General features: G+C 39.0%; 2 protein-coding genes across 4 annotated transcripts; both read left to right on the top strand.

Annotated features, from left to right (window-relative positions):
- The first annotated feature begins 617 nt into the window (after window positions 1-617).
- On the top strand, window positions 618-9,551 carry smg9 (SMG9 nonsense mediated mRNA decay factor). Its single transcript, XM_021312307.2, has 13 exons — window positions 618-1,004; window positions 1,088-1,162; window positions 1,334-1,568; window positions 2,690-2,787; window positions 2,920-3,032; window positions 5,183-5,294; window positions 5,392-5,487; window positions 5,611-5,696; window positions 5,874-5,980; window positions 6,080-6,187; window positions 6,504-6,626; window positions 8,721-8,865; window positions 9,230-9,551. Exons 1-13 carry the CDS (start codon window positions 858-860, stop codon window positions 9,306-9,308), a joined length of 1,524 nt encoding a protein of 507 aa, XP_021167982.2. The 5' UTR covers window positions 618-857; the 3' UTR covers window positions 9,309-9,551.
- An 81-nt stretch (window positions 9,552-9,632) lies between these two features.
- On the top strand, window positions 9,633-16,203 carry LOC118560720 (urokinase plasminogen activator surface receptor-like). 3 transcript variants are annotated; one of them, XM_036132043.1, is made up of 5 exons: window positions 9,633-14,621; window positions 14,905-15,024; window positions 15,101-15,250; window positions 15,415-15,522; window positions 15,638-16,202. In XM_036132043.1, exons 1-5 carry the CDS (start codon window positions 14,576-14,578, stop codon window positions 15,838-15,840), a joined length of 627 nt encoding a protein of 208 aa, XP_035987936.1. In that variant the 5' UTR covers window positions 9,633-14,575; the 3' UTR covers window positions 15,841-16,202. The 3 variants fall into 3 exon arrangements, with proteins under 3 accessions (XP_035987936.1, XP_035987940.1, XP_035987943.1); XM_036132047.1 differs by having other exon boundaries at window positions 15,104-15,250; window positions 15,638-16,201; XM_036132050.1 differs by lacking the exon at window positions 9,633-14,621 and having other exon boundaries at window positions 14,632-15,024; window positions 15,638-16,203.
- The last annotated feature ends 5,089 nt before the right edge of the window (window positions 16,204-21,292 follow it).

The following is a 21,292-nucleotide window of genomic DNA, read 5'->3' on the forward strand; positions in this document are numbered from 1 at the left end:
TATAATTAGGAGGAAATATGCATTCTCCAATTCTGCGCCATCTTCCCAGAGTCCATTTTTGACCCCTCTTGGATATTTTAGGCACCTTTTAAAGAGAATGCAAAAATCTCTTTAAAAATATTTTTTTGTTTTTAGCTCTGTCCTGTCCCCCCTTAAAGGCAAACATGATTATTTTATGACTCTTCTGTTATTTTATGTAACCGACTGTGTACGTGTTAGTCTCCATGAGATTATCTGTCTAAATAAAAGTAAATAGAATAAAGCAAAACAACACATCTATAATCGATTGTGAGGAACTCTGCATCTTGGCAGTTTCCATTTGCATTAATAAACAATATCAATAAAATAACAAACATATATTAGCAATGAAAAAAACGCTATGGGAAAATACTACTGTGGCCGTGAAGTGCAAACCACACCAACACATATCGAAACACAACTACAAATTTAAAAACATAATGACATATTCAAAACAACGACAACATCTTGAAAAACACAGCAACATTAACTAAGCACATGTCAATCGTATGCCCTATCAATTTTGCCTCAGAGTGGGCGGAACTAACTACAAAAGGCAAACTTTCAGTACGAGCTGGTTTGCAAGACGGAAATCGTTACATGTTTGTTTCAAAGCACAGCGATGCGCACGCGACCGGAGTTATTCATTCTAAAAGTCGTCGTTGGGCAACACCGCCCTTCTGTAATGTAACGGTAGGCGCTATGTTGAGAACGAGCACACCTTCCGGAAGTGCTAGCTACATTTGTTTACAAGGGGACAAGTCACGCTGACATCCTACTAGAAATCGTTTAAACGTCTGCCCCCGTCGTTGGGTGTTGGATATTTAACCGCTGCAAACATGTCGGAGTCCGGGCACAGCCAGCCCGGGATGTACGGCCAGGGGAGGAGGAGGAGGCGACGCCGGGGGGAGAGAGATGTTGGACCACCGGGACAAAATCTGTCTGGGCCCAGCCGCGATCGGGAATACCAGCCGAGGGAACGGAGGGTAGTGCAAATACACGCTCCAAAGAACGGCTTGTTTATAAAATAAATAGTTAAAATATATGTATGTAAAATTGTTTTGTTCAGGACGGGAGTGAGGATCCACCAGGTCCCATTATCCAGAAAACGCCCATCATTCTTGCAAAGCCTCCAGGTGAAAGGGTAGGTCCCTTTATTTGCTTCTAATCAGTTCTTTTAATTAAAATACATTAAGCGTATCTTCTAATCTCATTACCTTGACAACTCTTTTTCTTTTTTTTTTTTTTTGCTCTAATGTCAAGTGATCAATTCTTCTAACTTTTTTTTTTTTTTGCTTTTGGACCGATTTCTAAGACCAAACCCTCACAGAATACGCCCGTCAGTGGAGCCCCAGTCCTGGAGAAGCCCATCATGCTGATGAAAGCTAGAGATGATGGAGGGAAGCCAGGGATCCCTCCAGAGGCTGCAGCTCAAGCCACTGGTCCTGGACCCTCCAAGATAGAAAGGGAAGGACAGAGACCTACGCAACCTGTTTACCAGATCCAGAACAGAGGAATGGGGGCTTCAGCATCTGGCAACGCGGTGGACCGTGAGTCAAAGCTTTGACACCCGCTCTCTCTTTTATGTTGGCTTTCAAAATCCCCATGTAAGTTCATTGATCTTCTAAATTCCTCATGTTTAAAAAAAAAAACAACAACCATCAAATTTGTTATCATTGTACAGAAAGTGAGAAGAAAGGAAAACAAGACTTCAAAATAGCACTGTCTGCGTATTTCTTTACAAATTTAAACATTGACTTTAGAAACTTGTAAATGGTTGAAAATTTAGCTTTTCTTTTGAATCCCTTAAGATTTAGTTGCATATCCACTGTTTCTGAGAACTGCTTCACGTCTCTTTTGCGTGGGGTGGGCCAACATCTGGCACCTGTGAACAGGTGTTCTAACTCCAGACTATATTATATTGCAAAATTAATTTCTTGGTTCTTTTATGCCTCAAAACCGGCTTTTTTTTTTTTTGCTTGCACACAAGTTTTCCGTCGGATTAAGGTCTAGGGAATCGGGCTGGTCACGCCATACTGTTATTTTTATTGATCTGGAAATAAAAGCGCCGCGTGCTTGCTGGTGTGTTTGGAGTTTATTGTCTGCACTAATTTCAAGAACAATTCCTGTTCAGCAACATAAGCTCCTGCAGCATTGTGATGAATTCAAAATGATCCGCCGTACTTGTTGTTTGACAAGCTGGCCTGACACCATAGTGTGAGAGAAACATTAACAAGAGGTGTAGACTTTCTTTGATCACAATGGACTTGATTATTGGTTGATGCTGGCCTTCAGTCCATTTAAGTGGTAGTTTCCCATTTTCTTCCAAATCTTTCTGGTTTTGGTTTCCCCTATTAAAACATTTTACCGGTAGGTCAACATTATACTCAGGTTTTCAAAAAGGAATGCACTGTGACCAAATTTGCAGCCTTCAATTTTACTGATTAAACTCCAAACTACTGCTAATTTGAACAAAGCCCCTTCAAAGAATAATTTTCTATTACTGTACTACAACCGCTAGTTATCTATTTGCCACATAAACAAATAATGTCAAACAAAAAAAACACTGATTGGTCTAGGAAAGGCTTTTATTTCAAACACTAGTGTACATTCTTAAAGCCATATTTTGTGTGAGAAGAAGAAAAATTTATTGTTTGCTTGCAATTTCCAGCCATGGTCGGTCAGTCCAAACTCCTTCATCCGGAGAAGATGAAGCACAGCATTAAACTGGTGGATGATCAGATGAATTGGTGTGATAGTGCCATGGAGGTGAGTGACTTTGTTTTTTCACAAAGTCTAACTAATCAACATCAAGGGATTTAGTAAAAAAAAAAAAGCTCTGATTTTAAAGTGTGCAGAATGGGCTCAGAGGAAGTTGTCTTCTCTTGTGATTTGCTCCAGTACCTGAGGGACCAGACAGACATGTTGGTGGTGGGAGTCATTGGCCTGCAGGGAACTGGGAAATCTACCATTATGTCACTGTTATCTGCCAATACACCTGAAGAAGATCAAAGGTGAGCTTGATGATGGTGCCAACATTTTTAAACGGCTCTATATTTCTAACTAATTTGTTCATAGAAGGTAGCGGTTGATAAATAACAAACGTGTTATGTATCGATAATTATTTATCGATAAATAACTGTATTTGTCTAATTTTAATCTGTTTTCTTACTTCACTAAATAAACACAGTTTATTTCTAGAATGAGCAGCTTGTTCCTGACTTCTACCTCTGCTACTCAATTTTAAGTACGCATGTTTGCAAATGCAACTTTCTAAAACATTTAATATGAAATCAATTTAGCTCAACTAACATGCAAAACTAAGACGAGAGTCTTTCCTCAATGACAGTAAACTTATAAACTGTCGTCATTTAGTCTGTCCTGTGTTCGTCCATCGCTGTGGTTTGGCTCATCCACAAAACAGAGCAGGTCCAGGCTGCAGCAGAAAATAAACTCCATAAAGCAGATCACCGGGCTTGTACAGGTCTAAAGTCAGAAAAACGGCAGCTAACTTTTCTTCAGACCCCATGCATCCTGCCCACAGAACTACAGCTGCAGGGAAGAGCAAAACGCTAAATGCTAAACATTCATAACCCGTGGTGTATGCAAACTGTTTAGACACTTACCTTCAGGTCGGCGCTCCAGTGCACTATTTACAAAAACCAGCCGCCACAGAGACACTTTCTCACCGCAGGCTGTCTCTCTGATGAACACAATCAACACCTTTACAGAGTAGTCGGCTACACTGAGTGAAACAAAACAAGTATATTTGCATGTTCACAACTAACAACGTCCTTTATTTTTCTTTTCCTTAGATAGTAAGAAGAAACATATGTACTGTTTTAACCCAAGTCAGATTTCTTGGTTCTGCACACAATCATGGCCGAATAAAGATGATTCCGCTTCAGTTCAGTTCATTACACTGTGAAATATATCATCTGAAAATATTGGAATTCACCTTTTAGTACCCCTCACCTGACAAATATAGTTTTTCCCATATAACTAGACCAAACTATGTCACAGTTAAGCCTGATTTATCTAAAGCCTGTCCTGACATGCAGCCAAAATTCAGTCACTAACGACCTGTGATTCAAGATGGGGCCTGCCAGCTTGCGTTATTTTATGCAAACCCAAAGTCAATCCAGATGTGAAAACTGCTTGAATGAGAGGATTTTTATACAGTAATTATATTATACTATTTTCTTCTGGCAGCATAGTGTTTTAGCACACGACCAATGTCATGCTAAATCTTTGTGTTTCCTCTGCGAGTATCCAAAAACGGTGGTATAATTCAGCTAAAACAACGTAACTTCCTAATTAAAAAAAAAAGAGGAAAAAAAAGTTAATATTCTTTTAAAAAGATGTCATTTCCTTAGCATGGAGCATGGGTGTCAAACTTATTTCTATAATGGCACACTTTGGCTTCATGAAGTCTTTAAAAGGGCCGGTTGTACCTGTATAGATGACTCTTTTGATTCCATAATTTAATTTCAGTTTGCATAAAAATGTAATTTTTTTTTTTACAGTAACATAAAAGTAGCACCCTTAGGCCCAGTTTATACAACTTATCTGCAAAACAAATTGTTATTGGGTGAGTTAAACTTTAAACTAATCATTCTGCAGCACTTTTTCTCTTTTTGGACATTTCTGGGTTGTTTTAATGTGTTGTGGAAAAGCTGACATCTAGTGGCAGGATAGTGTTACTACACGGTTAAAACAAAATCAACGTTCACTACTGGAGGCACTGTTTTAGCCACTTTATACACTTATGTGCCTCTACTATGACATGATATGTCTTTTTTGGCTATTGAGTTTGACTCATTTGGCGTAGAGTGATGGCTGGTGCTGCTGCATCTCCCACATGGTGACTGTTTTTCATGCACAGAAATATTTCCAAACTGTGATATATGGCTTTCTTGTTACCGAGGTGAAAATGTTGTAGTTTTTTTGTCAGCTAGCTGACAGATAGCCACAGGTTTGTGAGGGGCAGTACGGTATGGGCCTCATTATGTGTTTTAATATACCATGTATGTATTTTAAATGAATTGCCCAATAAAGCAGATTGTGGTTCTAAGAAAATTAGCTTAGTATCTACACATAAATAACACTTTCGAAGATATGAAAGCTATGTACTGTTTGAGGAACAATATGTTCTTCTTTGCAGGGGTTACGTCTTTAGATCCCAGAGTCAAGAAATCAAGGAAAGAGGAGGCAATCAAAGCACAGGTATTGACTTCTTCATCACACAGGAGAGAGTCATCTTTTTGGATACGCAGGTAAGATGCTCGTTCGTACACACTCTGGTTGAGGCTTCGGAAAAATTTAATGGCAGTTGTGTTTAAATCCGTCTGTTTTTCGTTATTTGCTTTCTAGCCTATTCTCAGTCCATTTATACTCGACCACGTTATCAACAACGATCGAAAGTTGCCTCCAGAATACAACCTTCCGCACACATATGTGGAAATGCAGGTTTGTATCAGTCCCGTTGATCTTTTTACCTCAAACCTTTTGATTAACTTTTTAATACATTTATTTATTTATTTTTGCACACAAACACGTCAACTAATTTTTAACTGCACAATCTGCCAACAGTCCCTTCAGATCGCCGCCTTCCTGTTCACTGTGTGCCACGTAGTTATAGTGGTTCAAGACTGGTTTACCGACATAAACCTGTACAGGTAAGCACTTATCTTTGTGTTCTGTTTAACTTACAAGAAAAAATAAGAAATTTGTCTCTGTATTGTGCTGATTACAACCAGAAAGCCCGTTTTTAAAGGAATGTTAAGTATTTTAATTTAAATCTGTTTAACCATGATTCTGTACATTAAAGTGACGATGGTTGTTGCTGTTGGCAGGTTTCTGCAGACTGCCGAGATGCTGAAGCCCTCCACTCCATCCGCAAGTCACGACAGCACCGGCTCCTCAGGCAGCGATGACGGAGCGGAGTACTATCCTCATATAGGTGGGCCTTTTTATGGAAGCACAAACCAACGGTTCCATAAAAACCAGATGTATCCATGACACTAAAACTGTCTCACCTTCGCTTGTCCTTCTTGTCTAGTTTTTCTCCAGAATAAGTCCAGACGAGAAGATTTCTGTCCCAGAAATTTTAAGAACATGCATATGGTGGTGGACAAACTAATGGCACATTCTCATCTTAAATACAAAGGTGCTAAGATAAACAAATATCTTCTACAAATATCTAGTAATTATTTTGATCTTCTTTATCGTAATTAATGATGCAAACTGTTTATAATCCAAAAAAGTTAATCTAAGGCACTAATAACCCCACTCACACGTTTGCATATTTGTTTTGTGTTTCAAGGCTGTAGAAAGAGACGTTGCTTTAGACTGCTAAACCAGGGTGCCAAGGATTTTGTACAAGACACAGATATAGATATCTTGCTAAGAAACAGTGTGTCAGCTTAAGAGGGATTGCATACGTTTATTTATTTTTTTAATCCAGTATACAATTTTCTTCTCAGGTACATTGTCCATGTTGGACTGTAGCATCTTTCCAGGCCTGGCGCAGGAATACCTGGACACCGAAGTCAACATGTTTCTGCTTCCGGTTCAAGAACATGATGGAGAGGATCTGAACAAAGCAGGTTGGTTAAAAAACAAAAAAAAAACAGTTACGCCCAAAAAAAATCAAATGTTGATCTAAACCAATGGCTTTATTTTCATTAATAACAGCCTGCAACAAAATGTTGGGTGCTGCTCCTTCAATGCATGTCGCATTCATACAATACTTGCAAATACACAGTAATCACAAAAACAAACAATATCATAAAATACAATAAAGGAATAAATATGATTCAAATTAGACACTAGAATTATTTCAAGTCTGTTCTATGTGTACAGGTTCGTCAAAAAAAAAAACAGTATATGCGTTAAAGTTCAATATTAGTCATTTCAGAAAGTGAAACTTAAATATTATTACACATAGTGATTTATCCCAAGCCTTTGTTGCGTGTAATTTTGATAATTATGGCTTACAGATAATGAAAACTGTAAATTCAGTGTCTCAGAAAATTAGACGATCTCATTAACCCAATAAAAAAAAAAAAGGTTTTAAGCACGAATGTCAGACTTCTGAAAAGTATGTCCATTACTATGCCCTCAACAGTTGGGTGGGCCTCCTCTTGCATGAATTACTGTGTCATTGTGCCACGGCATAGATGCAGTCAGCCTGTGGCCCTGCTTATGTGTTATGTAAGCCCAGATTGCTTTGATAGGTGCCTTCAGGTCATCTGCCTTGTCGGGTCTGGGGTAACACATCTTCCTCTTGACAACAGCCTATATATTTTCTATGGGGTTCAGCTCAGGGGAGTTTGCTGGCCAGTCAAGAACAGGAACACCATGGTCATTGAACCGACTTTTGGTACATTTGGCAGCATGGAAAATAAAATCAGCATCTCAATACAGCTTATCAGCACCCTAGACTTCCAGCAACGTGGGTTCTGTGGCTCTCCACTCTTCCTCCAGACTCTGTGACCTCAGTTTCCAAATGAAATGCTGCATTGACATTCATCTGAAAACAGGACCTTGGACCATTGAGCAACAGTCCAGTTCATTTCTCCTTAGCCCAGGTAAGATGCTTCTGTTGTTGTCTCTGGTTCAGGAGTGGCTTGACATGAGGAGTGCAACACTGGAAGCTCCACTCTAGTATTCGTCTTTCTGTGGTGACTCTTGATGCACTGACTCCAGCCTCACTCCACTCTTTGTGAAGTGGTTCTCCCTGTTACTGCTTCACCTTTTCTACCACACTTCTGTACTCATATTTTCTGATACACTGAATTTTGAGTCTTTATTATCTGTTAGCCATAATTTTCCTAATTACAAGAAACAAAAGCTTGGAATATAGCCATCTATGTGTAATGATTCTATATAATTTACGAGTTTCACTTTCTGAAATGACTGAGAGGTCAGGGGGATTATTTGTGTAAAGCTCCTGCAAGTTGGTTTGAACAGGCCTGAAGTGCCTTGGTACACCATCAGGGCGAGTAGATTTAATTGGCTTAAGTAACCTCAGCAGACGTTTCACAACCTGGTCCTGCAGAGTAACGGGATGGGTGGTGGATACTGGTGAGGGTAGCAGAGGGCGGGGGTTCTAACCTCAAACAAGTGGTTCGACCTATCTGCCAATTATGGATCCCCATGAGTGTTTTATTTCCCCTGAAGTTGGTAATCTGCTAGATCTCCTGCTACCTCTTGTGCTGGTTGTTGATGGTCGGATGGTCCTCAATTCTACTTTATATTTGCTCTGGCAAAACTGCACAGTTCTCGAGAAGGCAGTGTTGCCTTTTCCCAGGAGCATTTTCACTCTGCTCGTCATCTAGGGCTTTTGGTGGGGAAATGTTTTAGTATTTTTTATTTATTTTTTTTATTCTGACACCGTCTAAGCAGGGCTGGGGGTAACAAAGAAGAGTCTGCTTTGATAAAACAGCTCAGTTTTATCAAAGCTGTACTGGAACTTAGAGAGAGCAGCCCCCAGCCACGTGTTCACAGTCTGTGTTTTTGGCATTGGCCTCTTGAGGGCAGTGTAAGCTGGTATCAGAAGCAAGGAGATCTGGTTAGACAGGTGTAGATTGGAAAAAGGCGCTGTTCTGTAAGCCTGACTTAAGTTTGAGTTTTTCTATATGTTAGCACAGCTGACAAACTAGAAAAAAATGAAATTGTTTATTTTTGACTGTATTTAGGGGCAGGAACATACCCGCTGTTCTCTCTGCTGCCCGGTTACAGAGGTCACCCCACGTTCTCCACCATGGTTTCGAAGCTCCGCAGCCAAATCCTGGCCATGCCTCGCTGTCAGCTGTCACACACCATTCTCACTGAGAAAAACTGGTAAATATCAAAACCGTATGCCAGTATTGTGTTTTTATTTAAACAGTTACTGATATTTTTATACGTCTGTGCAAAAATAGAGCAGTTCAAGTCTAGAAAAGGACTTCTCACAATGTTTTAAAGTATAATTGTGTCCCAAAAAACTGATTTTATTGGGAAATGATCCAGAATTCTGTCTTTTGATATTAATTCAGAATGTATTGGTTTTTAAGGGATTATTTTTTTTAAATGTAAATCAATGATACTTTAATTAAAGTAGTAATGATAACCACATCTAGTGTTAACATGGACCTGCAGATCTTCTCTTCTTCTCTTTTTTTAAACCTACTTTCTGCTACATTTATGTCTTTGTTCTTCTTTCCAGGTTTCACTATGCCGCTCGTATCTGGGATGGTGTTAAAAAGTCTTCGGCCCTATCTGAATACAGCCGCCTCCTCTGCTAGCATCAGGGTTAAATTACAGATGTACAAAGACATTTTTATGTTTATTATTAAAGAGCCAGACTTGTGCGTTATAATGATGAACTATTAAGTTTAAATCTCTGCATACAGCACAATGTTTAAGGAGAGAACCAGTTAGAAGTCAATGCTAGATTCTTGCTTTTGTAAGTTATGCTTTTGTAAGTTATTCCTGTTTGAGAAAAACACAAAATAACAATAAAAAAGGCAGAAGTGAAAAAACTGAAATGGTTTAAAATGTCTATTGACATGAAGTCAGCGTTCCTTCATGATACCTGCTGTCTGACTAATGTGAACTGTGCTTTGTGCTTAGAGGGTAAATTATGTTCATATTCACTCTTCCTGAGCATGAATGTCATAATAATGTGAGGCTTCTAAGAAATCTTTAGAATTATTTTCTGCTGGGATGTAAGGATTGTTTAAAATAAGAATTTATTGCGAACAGTTTTTATTGAGCCTTTTCTCTAATACAGTCACAGTTGGCTACACTGCCTCAAATATTTCTATAGCTGCCCTTTGTTCTTTAATTAAGCAGAACTAAAGGATTGAAAATGTCTGAACCTGAAAATGTCACATCTTCTTAACTTCCAGTTGTCAATATTGATTGCAGCGGGTAGATTCTATGTTTCTTTTTTTTTTTTTTTTAGCATAAAAAGGACTTGTTTTTCTGAACACTGGAAAGGTTCAAGAGACTGAGATACATGTAGCTAATTTGAGATATTTCCTAAAAACTGAGCTCTTAAAGATTATTTCACAAAAAGGCACATAATTACAATTTATACGCAGAGGTCATCGTTTTTCCAAGGTTTGAGAAGGACTCAGACTGTCAACAGGTATTTTTGCAAGGCGCTACTTCTTTCATTAATCCGTACCTATGTACTGTTATGTTGCATTACATTTGCCTCCTAAATCAAAAAATAGGAGCTGGGAATGGGGTAAACCCGAGTAAACAGTGTTCAAGTTAACACAGTCAGAGAAGTCAGAACTCCAAAATAAAATCAAAAGGTCAAGATTCTAACAGAAAAGCTGTTGTTTTGTTTATAGTACCTCTTTACCGCTTACAAACGTCCTTTAAAGCTGTACTTTCCACATGCAAACACCACAATGTAACATTTATTTTAGATGCACTCTTAGGGAGAACATTACTGACTGCTTGCAGGAATCTTCCATGTAAGACAGACTCAGGATTATTGTCCATGTCCTTGAACCGCCTGATGCTGTTTGTTGTCCTTAACTGAAAACCTTGAATCGCTCTTAGTCTGACCCCTCCCCGATTCCAACTCGCCATGGGAAGTTGAACCCCAAGACAGTCATCAGGATCATAGGGGTACTCAAACCCTTCCACCGCGTTAAGGTGGTGATTTGGTGAAGGCCAAAGCAAACCGGGAACTAAAAGTAAGTAAAATTTCTTCAAACTAGTATATTTGTCCTTAATTTGAGCAGGTAAATAAGATGATCTGACGACAGATTGCATATTTCTACCCCTAAAATAAGATAATATGATGTGTTCACTTGATACTGTATAAGATGATGGAGATGAGTTGTTCCTATTTTGAGTGCATTGGCAGATCATCTTATTTACCTGCTTAGATCAAGGGCAAATACACTCATTTAAATTAAAATTGTACTTTTAGTTCCCTTTTTGCAGAGGGGGCACCAAATATTTGATTTGATCCCCCATCCTGAGCAAGCACAGATCGACAGTGGAGAGGAAAACTCCCTTCAAAGTGGAAGAAACCTCCAGCAGAACCAGGCTCAGGATGAGCCGCCATTTGCCTCGACTGGCTGGCTAAAAAGAGGACAGGAAGGAGACACAAACCCAAAGCTGGCTCTGAATCTCTGAAAGAAAAAACACAAATTTGGCAACAGCATTGATTTACATTACAATTGATAGAAAATGGAACCGAGAAGAAACAGTGCTCAGTCTATTTGGTTCCTAAGCGGTCTGAACCAATAGCAGCAAGGTAAAAGTGCAGTCCTAAAAGTATAAAGTTGATTAAAAAATGTAAACTTTAAAACCTGTGTCAGAACTTATGTGTTTTGGTGAAGAATTGTGTTCAGCATTTAGTTACAAATACACGGAGCCAGAAGTAAAGTGCAAATACTATGTTACATTACTTAAGTAGACTTAATTTTGGTTATTTATACTTTAGTGGAATAATTTTTTCTTTATTTTTTGCCGACTTTTTACTTCTACTTCTTATATTGTTGAAAATGGTCTCATTACTTCTATTTTATTTCAGCTTGTCAGTAAAAAAAATAAAAATAAAAATTTTAAATAAATGGCGCTACACGAACAGAGTGATTTAGATTGTGGTTGCAGGCAGTAGTGCACCAAGTTGTTTGCCAAACGTCCCAACAAAAACGCAAGAAGAAGAACATTATGTAGAAGAATTACTTCTACTTTAATACTTTAAGAACTTTTATATCCATTACTTTTATACTTTTACTTGAGTAAAAGGTTTGAATTGATAATTCTGTAGAAGTATTTTTACTTGAGTAATAGATGTGAATACTTTTGACACCTGTACCACTAAGACAGATGGGTTTTTAAGTTTTACAATTTATGGAAAAAAATATGTAAATATCATTGTGTTGCTTCTAAATGGCTAATGCCAGGTTCACACGGGAGGATAATTTGCCCAACATTCCCCTTCCGACATGCCCTGATTATCGGGATGTTATTTGGGTACACTGAAGGTAGGTTATATTTTTAGATTTCCATAGCTTTCTCTTTGATTTAGGTCTGATAGTTTTTCCCCAGTCTAGTTTTGTCACTTGGCAACATGTCAGTACTATACATCTTTGGACGCGCTGCTGGTTTTGTTGTTGTTTTACCTTCTTCTTAAACATTTACAGGTGAAAAATTTTTTTTCAATGCTTCTGTGTAGTTCTTACTGTTGAACCAAAGGAAATGTAACAGGTTTGTCTGATCAGGGTTCTGACCGCAACTAAGAAGTCCTTCAAGTGAAAAGAATGCTAAGTATTTCATTTCATTTCTTGCAAGGATATTTGTCTTCATTTTTTATATAGGAAATAAAGTTTCTTTCAGTTGGTACTGTAAACATAACAGGAAAGCATAGCTAGACAATGTTGACATTTTTGCTAAGTTCCTGTCTGATATCTGACATTTGTCCGTCTGCTTCACAACATGTCAAGCTACAAAATATTTTTCAAATGTTTCTTCTTAAATAAAATGAATGATTTGAGTACCTTTCGTGTAGAACCAGACACTTATGCAAGTGTCTCCAGCTGTCTTAACTGGATACAGATATAGGTTTCATCAATTTGATGGGTTTGTGCTCGGCAAAGTGCAGATAAGAATAATTTGAATAAATATTCAAGATTCAGATTTAGATTTATACTTTAATCTCCCCAAAGGGAAATTTGACTTCACAGGCTGGTCAAATATTTACAAAATCATACACAACACAAACATATACAGTATAGTTAAAGGGGAGGACAAGTATTTTAACAAAATATTGATATACTGGTTATTGCCATGCTGATTTCCAAGACCTTGTTATTTACATCTGCAGAGGCTAATGAGCTCTGTGAGGGCAGAGAGGACAAAATTTTCTTCACGACCAAGATGTTTTAAAAAATATTTGCCGGTATCTGCGTCGGGAGGAAAGGTGTGTGAAATACGAATGTAGAGGATGATGACAGTTGTGACTGATCAACAGGGCATGTGATTAAAAAGGACAGGCAGACTGGGAGTAATGAGACTGATTGTTTTGGAACAATTAAAAGTCATTTTGAACATTTAGTTCTTATTATTGAGAGGAACCATGTTAAAATAGCAGGTAGGACAATAGAGCAAGACGGACTCTATGATGCTACAATAAAGAAGAAGAAGCAGGAGGGGTGGCATGATGAAGAGGGATCTGAGCTTGTGGATGACATAGATACTCTTCTGACAGCTTAATGATGTTTATGGTGGGACAATTAAAGTTCAGTTTATTGTTGATTGTGATTCCAAGATACAGTTTTGAAGGGATCCACAATATAAACATGCTGACTGTTTATGTATGTGGGTGTCTTTGATGTAATCAAATATGAGTTCATTGGTTTTGGTGACATTGAGGAGAAGATGGTTGTCTTTGCAGCAACAGGAAGAAAATAGGGGTGGATTTGGGGCCTATGAGCAAAACACAGTGCTACATGGTTAAAGCTAGACCTTTGACACACCATTCCCCATACATGTTTAAAACAGGCCTAAATTCTTAAGCAGGACAGGGAAACTGGTCGAAATTGCCTAGAAACTTGCAGAAGCTTATTACGGCGCAGTCCTAGAAGAAAGATTTGAGATTGGGCCAGAGGTTCCTCTTTCAGCAGGTCAGTGGTGATAGAAAAAGTGATAAACAATAATGTTGCAAGGAAGAATGGTCAAAATGACTGAGTCTCTAGACATACAAAGGCAAATCCATAGAGAAATATCCCCAAAAGACTTAAAGCTGTAATTGCAGGATTAAGAAGTTCTGGGTTTTGGTGTTGATGGTAAATTAAAATAGAGGGTTTCACCACCAAACACTGGCACACTGCTAAACATTGCTGGGCCATTTTATTTTTCAACCCCTCTTTGTAGGTTTGGTGGTGAAATTCCTCTGCGCATTGTTTTCCAAGAAATGCTCAAAGTAATTAACCAAAAGTATATCTCAAGTCATCTATCTAACATTAAAGATGCCATATAAGCAGAATCCTTTTGTCAGCACATAATATTTGTGATTGTTGCTGACTGAACAGACACCAACATGCTAATAGTCAAATTCTGAACAAGATGCACCACAAAGTATTTATACCTTGGGCACCGCCACTGTGCACACTGTTTTTGAAACAATCTGAAAGCCACATGAAGTTTGGAGGTCAGAAACAGTTGATTCTGCAGAAAGTTGGCAATCTCTTTGCACTGCAAACCCTGAGATCAGATGTTGCCTACTACCTCTTGGCAGATGAAGTTGCAGTCCTTTCTAATCCTTTTGAATTAACAGATTGCCCTTTCTGAGCAGATCTCTATAAAAGAAAAGGCACATTTTGTCATTTTCATCTAGCCAGAAGATCATCTTTTCTGATATGTGATGCATTTTCATGGTTATAATGTTTGTACAGTCAAATCATTGCTGGTATTTACACACACACACCGGAGAGAGAGGAGTGGTCCGAGACCTAGAGACAAGCCCTGCTCAGAACCACCCTTCACAGAACAGAGGAAAGTCAAGCTTACCTGCTGTCAGTAGGCTGTTGCTAACAACATGCACTTTGTCACACTAATTGTTGGGATTTGGCTTCTTCCAAAAGGCAAGTTTTTTAATCTGTCCAATTTAGTTTGATCTGATTTGAAATGTTATAAACAGTGCACTGAAATACATTGTATTGTAATTTGCTTTTAATTAACCATTTCTATGATTTTGAGCTGCATGTTGTGAAGTGTTGTTAAAGCATTCTTATGTCTTTCTGCAATACCTCTATTTCTACATATATCTGCACTGTGTTTTTGAGATATGGTTTATAGCTCAGATTAAAAGCAACTTCTTTTTTTCTTTAAGAAGCGCTAACGCTCTTTTCCTAATGCTATTATCAGCCAACACCCTGAAATGTTATGAGTGTATACCAGGAACCACTGGAACCTGCACTGATCAAGCAAAAGAATGCACCTCATCAGATAATCGATGTGCAGCAATGACACTACTGACATATACAGGTATGTTGTTGTGTGGTCTCAATAGGCTTTGTGTCACCTTGCTGGCACCAGCATATGATTTCTACCTTTTTCACAGTAGGTGATTCTAAACCCAGAGAGATCAAGGCTAAAATGTGTACTCAGGCTGAAGGTTGTGTGAGAGGCTCAGTCAACTTTGGATCTGACAAAACTGTGACTGTGACGGAGTGCTGCGCCTCAGACCTTTGCAACACCAAACATGTCTCAGGTAATTTGTTAAACTATGTATTTTTAATGCTAATTACTTATTGCCCATTGTAAAAATTGTAATAAGAAAATCTAGAAACAATGTGAGTTTTAAGAATGTAGTTTAAATTGTTCGGCTGAAAGTGCACACTATAAAGATTTCCAGACACTTTGGTTGTTCTCCAGAGCCCAAGTCGATTCCAAACGGCAAAAAGTGCTACAGTTGTGAAGGACAGCAATGTACTAGAACCCTAAACTGTGAAGGGGATCAGGAATACTGCATCGAAACAATAAGTGAGGCTTCTGCTTCCGTCCCCAAGTTCAACAACTTCATCTTCCAACGAATGTTATAAGGTGCTAAGTTTGAAACACGTGGCCACATTGATGTATTTGTTTTTCATTCTTTCAGCGAATTTAGGAGGGGAAATTCAGACCCTGAAAGGCTGTGCCTCCAAGATGGTGTGCGACGAAAATGGCTCTGCATCATTTGAAACTTTTATTGGACAGAGAAGCAGCTGCTGCCAGGGGGATTACTGCAACAGTGCCAGCAGTGCAAGTGCTGGCCTGTCGCTGTTGCTCGTGTCACTCTTATGTTTGGTCTTGTTAATTTAGAAAATAAACACACATGCATCAACAGAATGTTTTCTCTGTAACAATGAAATTTCCATTATTTTAGTTGTGTAATAAAATTATACCTGTGTTTGTTTTTCCTTTTGCTAATTTGTTAGAATGCTGAAAAGGTAATTGTCGAAACCTACAATTATAACTTTTCAAGAGTAAAAAAGAAAAGAAAGGAACAAACATTCTTCATTCAGTTTCTTAAAAAAACATGTTTTATTAGTGATGTTAAATGATTTGTTATTATTAAAGAGAGAGAAAAAAATTGTCAATTGTCGTTTTTAATTTAAAGGGCATGTTTGGCCCTTGACAGTCATATTTGATAAAGCTTGCTTCGGGCAGGCATATAATAAAATTTCAGTTTTCAGTGAAACGTTCTTTTCAGAAAAGCTATGCATATTTGGTGTTTAATTTTCTTTTAGCAATCTCATTGTTGTGAATGAGTTATCTCATATCTTTAAATTAGCTAGGTGTGACTTGATCATTTTAGAAGAGAAGTCTAATAATAGTGATTCAGTTTACAAGCATGAGAAAATGCTAATATATAATAATCAATTTAATTCATAACTATGAGATAGCTTTCTCACAAATACTACTTAGCATCTCCTAATTATGATCTCTGTCTATGACGCAGTCATCTAATACTTTCTCTTTCCCACAATTATGACTTTATGTCTCAGACTTATGACTTGGCTAACTAAAACTTTGTTTATTAATAAATATAATTTATTCATAATATGGAATAACTATATTTAAGAAATCTCACAATAATGAGTGAAAATCTCACAAAAATGACTTACCAATACAATCGTGTAATTACAAGCTGTTTCAATGGTATAATTCCAACTTCTTGTAATTATTCGGTGCAACTTTTTTTTAAATCATGCTGCACAATGTCAGGAATGCTTTTCTATGCCTCTTTTCTTAGCTGACAGTATTTTTACTAATGCATCTTCACTGTGGTAGAACAGGGAGCACCATCATCTTGCACCGAAAAGCCTGGGTGGCTGTATTTAAATCCCTGCTGGGGCCTTTCTGAATGGACTAGGCTTGCTCTCATTGTTCTTGTATGTGTTCTGTTGGGTATTTTTGCTCCCTGTGTTGCCTTGTGATTGACTGGCACCCTGTCTAGGGTTTACTACGCTTTCACCCATTGCATGGGACAAGCAACATTCCTCACGCCCCACAATTGACAAATTAGAAAATGAATGTTTGCTCAATTGCATCAACTGTTGCATAACAAGTGAAGGATTTTCTAAACTGCAACTTTCAAGTGGTGACTTCAGGACAAAACTACTTAAATCAGCAGCCAATTTCCACAAACATAACCAAATCCATTCATTATTTGGAAATAATTTAACCAAAAAAAGTAACAAGAACTGAAATTACTGCAGATACTGAATCTTGTTGTTTATGTTTACATGCAAGGTAACATTAGCTCTAGAGAGAAGTAAGAAAAGTAGTGGTTATAAAGTTGCATCAATTATTGCTTTCAAAAGTTGAGCAATAATCACAATGGCAGTTATCTGTAGTTTGGTGATTTGTGATACAGATTCCCACTTGTGGTAAAGCAAACACTTTATCTACCGTAAAATAGTTTTCAAGTTTAGACAACACAAAAATCGACACTTTCTTTTTGAGTGGGAGCTTGTCATTCTCATCCACCAGTCTCTAGAACAAACTTGCTGAAATGATTGACATCTCTTGCAATTAAAAAAAGTTTAATTGCAATAAAAAAAAATCAGTAGGATAATAATCTTTATTATAAACTTTTTCATCTTTAAATTATTCTTCCATTGAATAAGTTTGATGTAAATGTGGGATTTGAAGGTTGCAAAAAAACAAAACAAAAAAACACAACTACCAGTCAATGTCAAACGTCTGACATTAATTGTTAGCTATCCCAAACCATTGTTTTTCCACCACTATGCTTTGAAGTTGTTTGAGAAAAAGATTAAATATGCCTGTTGTTGGGACCAGATAATACTCTTATTTGTTTGGATTGTACAAAATAGGTAATTAAGAATGATTTCTTAGATGGTCAGATGGTTACATGGTCATTGTCAGACAGTATCTTTAAATACGTTTTCCTTTGCACACATTGTGCAAAAGTCAATTTTGGCAATTATGGGGCTGATTGTAACCCTTTGACACAATGTTTTAAGAGAAACGTGTAGATCCTGCTGAGGCATTTGGCTTGTACCGGGTTTTCATTTGCGCCACAGAGCAGTGTGGCCATGCTTCACTCTACTGGTAGCAATCTCCTGCAGTCATTGAACAAGGGGTGGGGTGCACCTTGGACAGGTCACCAGCACCTTGGACAGCTCACTAGTGCATCACAGGGTGGGTAAATGTCATTTACAGGGAATTTTTTAAATAAAATTACCAATCTTGGGACATTGGCTGGGTGTCTTCATCATTCTCTCTTTGTATCTTCATTGGAGAGATAAATCATTATTAGTCAACTGGCGAATGATACCACTTTTGTTTCTTTTTAAATTTGCTATCCATTCAATCAATCTGTTCTGGGCAGCCTCAGTAATCTGCTTAAACCTGAAGAAATGTGAGCTTTTTCCTCTTAAGGATTGCAGCAACACTTCAATCTATAACATACCTATCAAAAACAAACGTACTTACCTTGGCATTACAATAATGAAAAATGTATTTGAAAACTAAATATTTAGCTCTGACCTAATTATTTACATTGATAACTTAACATTTCATTTGTAAACTAAATATTTAATTTGGTAACAAAATATTTAGTTACTAAACTAAATTAACTAAACTAAATATTTAGTTACTAAACTAAATATTTAGTAACTAAATATTTAGCTAGCTAACTTAAATGTTTAACTCGCATATAAATGTTTAGCTAATATGCAAATTCCCTTGCCGATTAGTGGAAATAGACTACCAAAATAAAAGCTGGGTCTTGCTGTGTTTCATGCTGCTGCCTGTCGAGACAGAATTGCTTCAGTCGTCACTCCCATTAGGAACGCCTTCAGCGTGACCTCATCAGAAGCTCCTTTTACATTACGCCAGCCAGGATTGGCTGGAAAATAAGACTGTCAGTGTCAGAGACACTGACAGTCTTAAGGGGCTGACACTGCGCTGACAGTTATTAAAAACCGATCACTTCTTCCACGCCATGTTAGAGCAAGGAGGGCGGTTTGGTGAGACACTCACTCATGCTACTCAGAGAACCGGGGTTATGAAAGTAACCTAAAGTTCTCTTTCATAGCATTCGTTTTGAGCCTCACATTTGGGAACAAAAAATATCCTAACTCCTGTATTGCTCAGCAGATCCCAAATTACGTGCCTGCTGTCTCAGTTATAGCTTTTTTATAGCGATCCCTGCTCGCTCCCTCCATCCAGGGAAGGTGTTAGGCCGGTCGCTTCCTCCTCCTCACCACCATGGTGGAGGTGGGGGGTGGTTGGTCAGTGTGAGGACCTTCAGGCTTCTTCTGCCAGTGAGTCCTGGGGGCAGGTGTCTTCTGTGCGCCTTGCAAAGCTCCCTGAGCCTTTGGCAGCTTTGGGATCCTGAAAGTAGGAGGAAAGTGAGCTGCTGCCTGGGCAAAGGCCTGGCGCTGGGGGGCCAGGGACGCAGTCCCATCGGCAAATGTGCTTCTGGGAAGGCACAGCTTCAGGGCTTCATCGTCCCTTTTCTTCTCCTCCCACCTCTTTTGCATGGAGGTTACCGCCTCTCCGAACAGCCCTTGGGGTGATATGGGTGTGTCCAGGAGGTCCTCCTTCTCCTTAGTTGCCAGAGTGGTGAGATTCAGCCACCTGGCTCTCTCCTGCAAAACCATGAGTCCCATGGATCTGCCCATCACTTGGATTGCTACATTATGAAGATGCAGGCAGTGATCGGTAATGACGCACACACATTGGTAGGAGCTGCCTGGACGTTTTACGGGTCTTTGGCAGCCTTTTTCGGTGAAAACAGGAGTGGGAAGCTTCAGCTTGGACCTCTGGCCACTGGATCTCAAGCTTTGCAGCGACGCGTTTGCACATGTCGTGCAAGTCAAAATCCAGCTCCGATGAGAACCCGTCATGACCGGGTTGACCCGAGCCCAGGAGATGGCGCAGGAGATGGGTCATAGTCCTCATTGTTGTCCGAGAAGGGCAGCTCCGACTCCCAGTCAAAGAGCTCCTCGTCCCCTTCAGGTAGCAAGTTGAGCTGGCTCAAAGTGAGACAGGGCTCGGGGATTCCATGTGGAAGTGGGTCCACGGCATTCTCCCCAGCTGGGGGAAAAAGAGACAGCCTGATCGGCTGGTTCTTGCATGGATGCCGTAGAAGCCATCACCGGGTCGCTACCGGACATCGTCTATTGACAAGCCAGGCGGCGACGGAGAACCTTCAGGGAGAACCGGCTACAGAGCAAGCACTCTTCCGTGGACTCGAGGGCTGCCTGGGTGTGTTTCAGACCGAGACATACCACACACGATAGGTGGGTATCCCAGCTTGAAATTTTATTGCAACACGGACAGGTTCGTCCCTTTGGGCTCACCTCCGCTTTCGCAGAGGATTTAACGGTCTCCATTATTTTAGGGAGATTTGCTGTGAAGCTACATGAAAATTAGCTCGTGATAGCTAAGCTAGCCAGGTGTAGCTAGGTTGGGGACAGCGTTTCGGCCACCCAGGGTGTAGCTTGAGAGTATTGCTACCCTGAACCGACCAACGTACAACCGTGAGGCGGTAAGTTAATGTTGAGTGTTACGGTATTTCTACCGGGACAGCTTCTCACCATGATACCGAACCAACTCAGGGCAAAGCGCTCAGCGATCGAGCTTGCGCACAAATCTACGGACAGTTAAGCTAGGCTCCAAGAAAGTGGGAGAGTATCCGAGAGAGATTAGGAACTTTTGCTCGTTGCGAAAAGAGGTTTTTGAATAACTGTCAGCGCAGTGTCAGCCCCTTATATAGGGGGAGGGACCCTGCCCTCTCGGACACTGACAGGCTTATTTTCCAGCCAATCCTGGCTGGCGTAATGTAAAAGGAGCTTCTGATGAGGTCACGCTGAAGGTTTCACAGTCCCTGCGGATGGATCCTGCTGAAATCCCAGATCTGGTGAAAAAAGCGCGGGACTGCCCGCTGTGTCACTTTTAGATTTATTCAGTGGTTTCTGTTGGAGAATTGTTTGCATTTTTATAAGAGAGGATGTAATGTAATTTGTTTTATCACTGTTAGCCTATTTTTGATGTTATACATTTTTGATATACATTATACATTAAAAATCTTTGGTGAATTAAACAAAGGATTGTAAGAATTATGTTATTAATGATAGTTTAGCCCAAAAATCTCCGGTAAAATTCTGAAATATTTATTCTGGTTATTGTATAAGTGACCTTTAAGATAATATAAAGAGAATTTGTTATCATCTCTTAGGATTTTATAGAAATAAATTCCTGAAAATTAATCAAACGCATATCCTGTATAGGCATT

The sequence above is a fragment of the Fundulus heteroclitus genome, chromosome 3 (assembly GCF_011125445.2).
Source record: "Fundulus heteroclitus isolate FHET01 chromosome 3, MU-UCD_Fhet_4.1, whole genome shotgun sequence".
Taxonomy (NCBI): Eukaryota; Metazoa; Chordata; class Actinopteri; order Cyprinodontiformes; family Fundulidae; genus Fundulus; species Fundulus heteroclitus.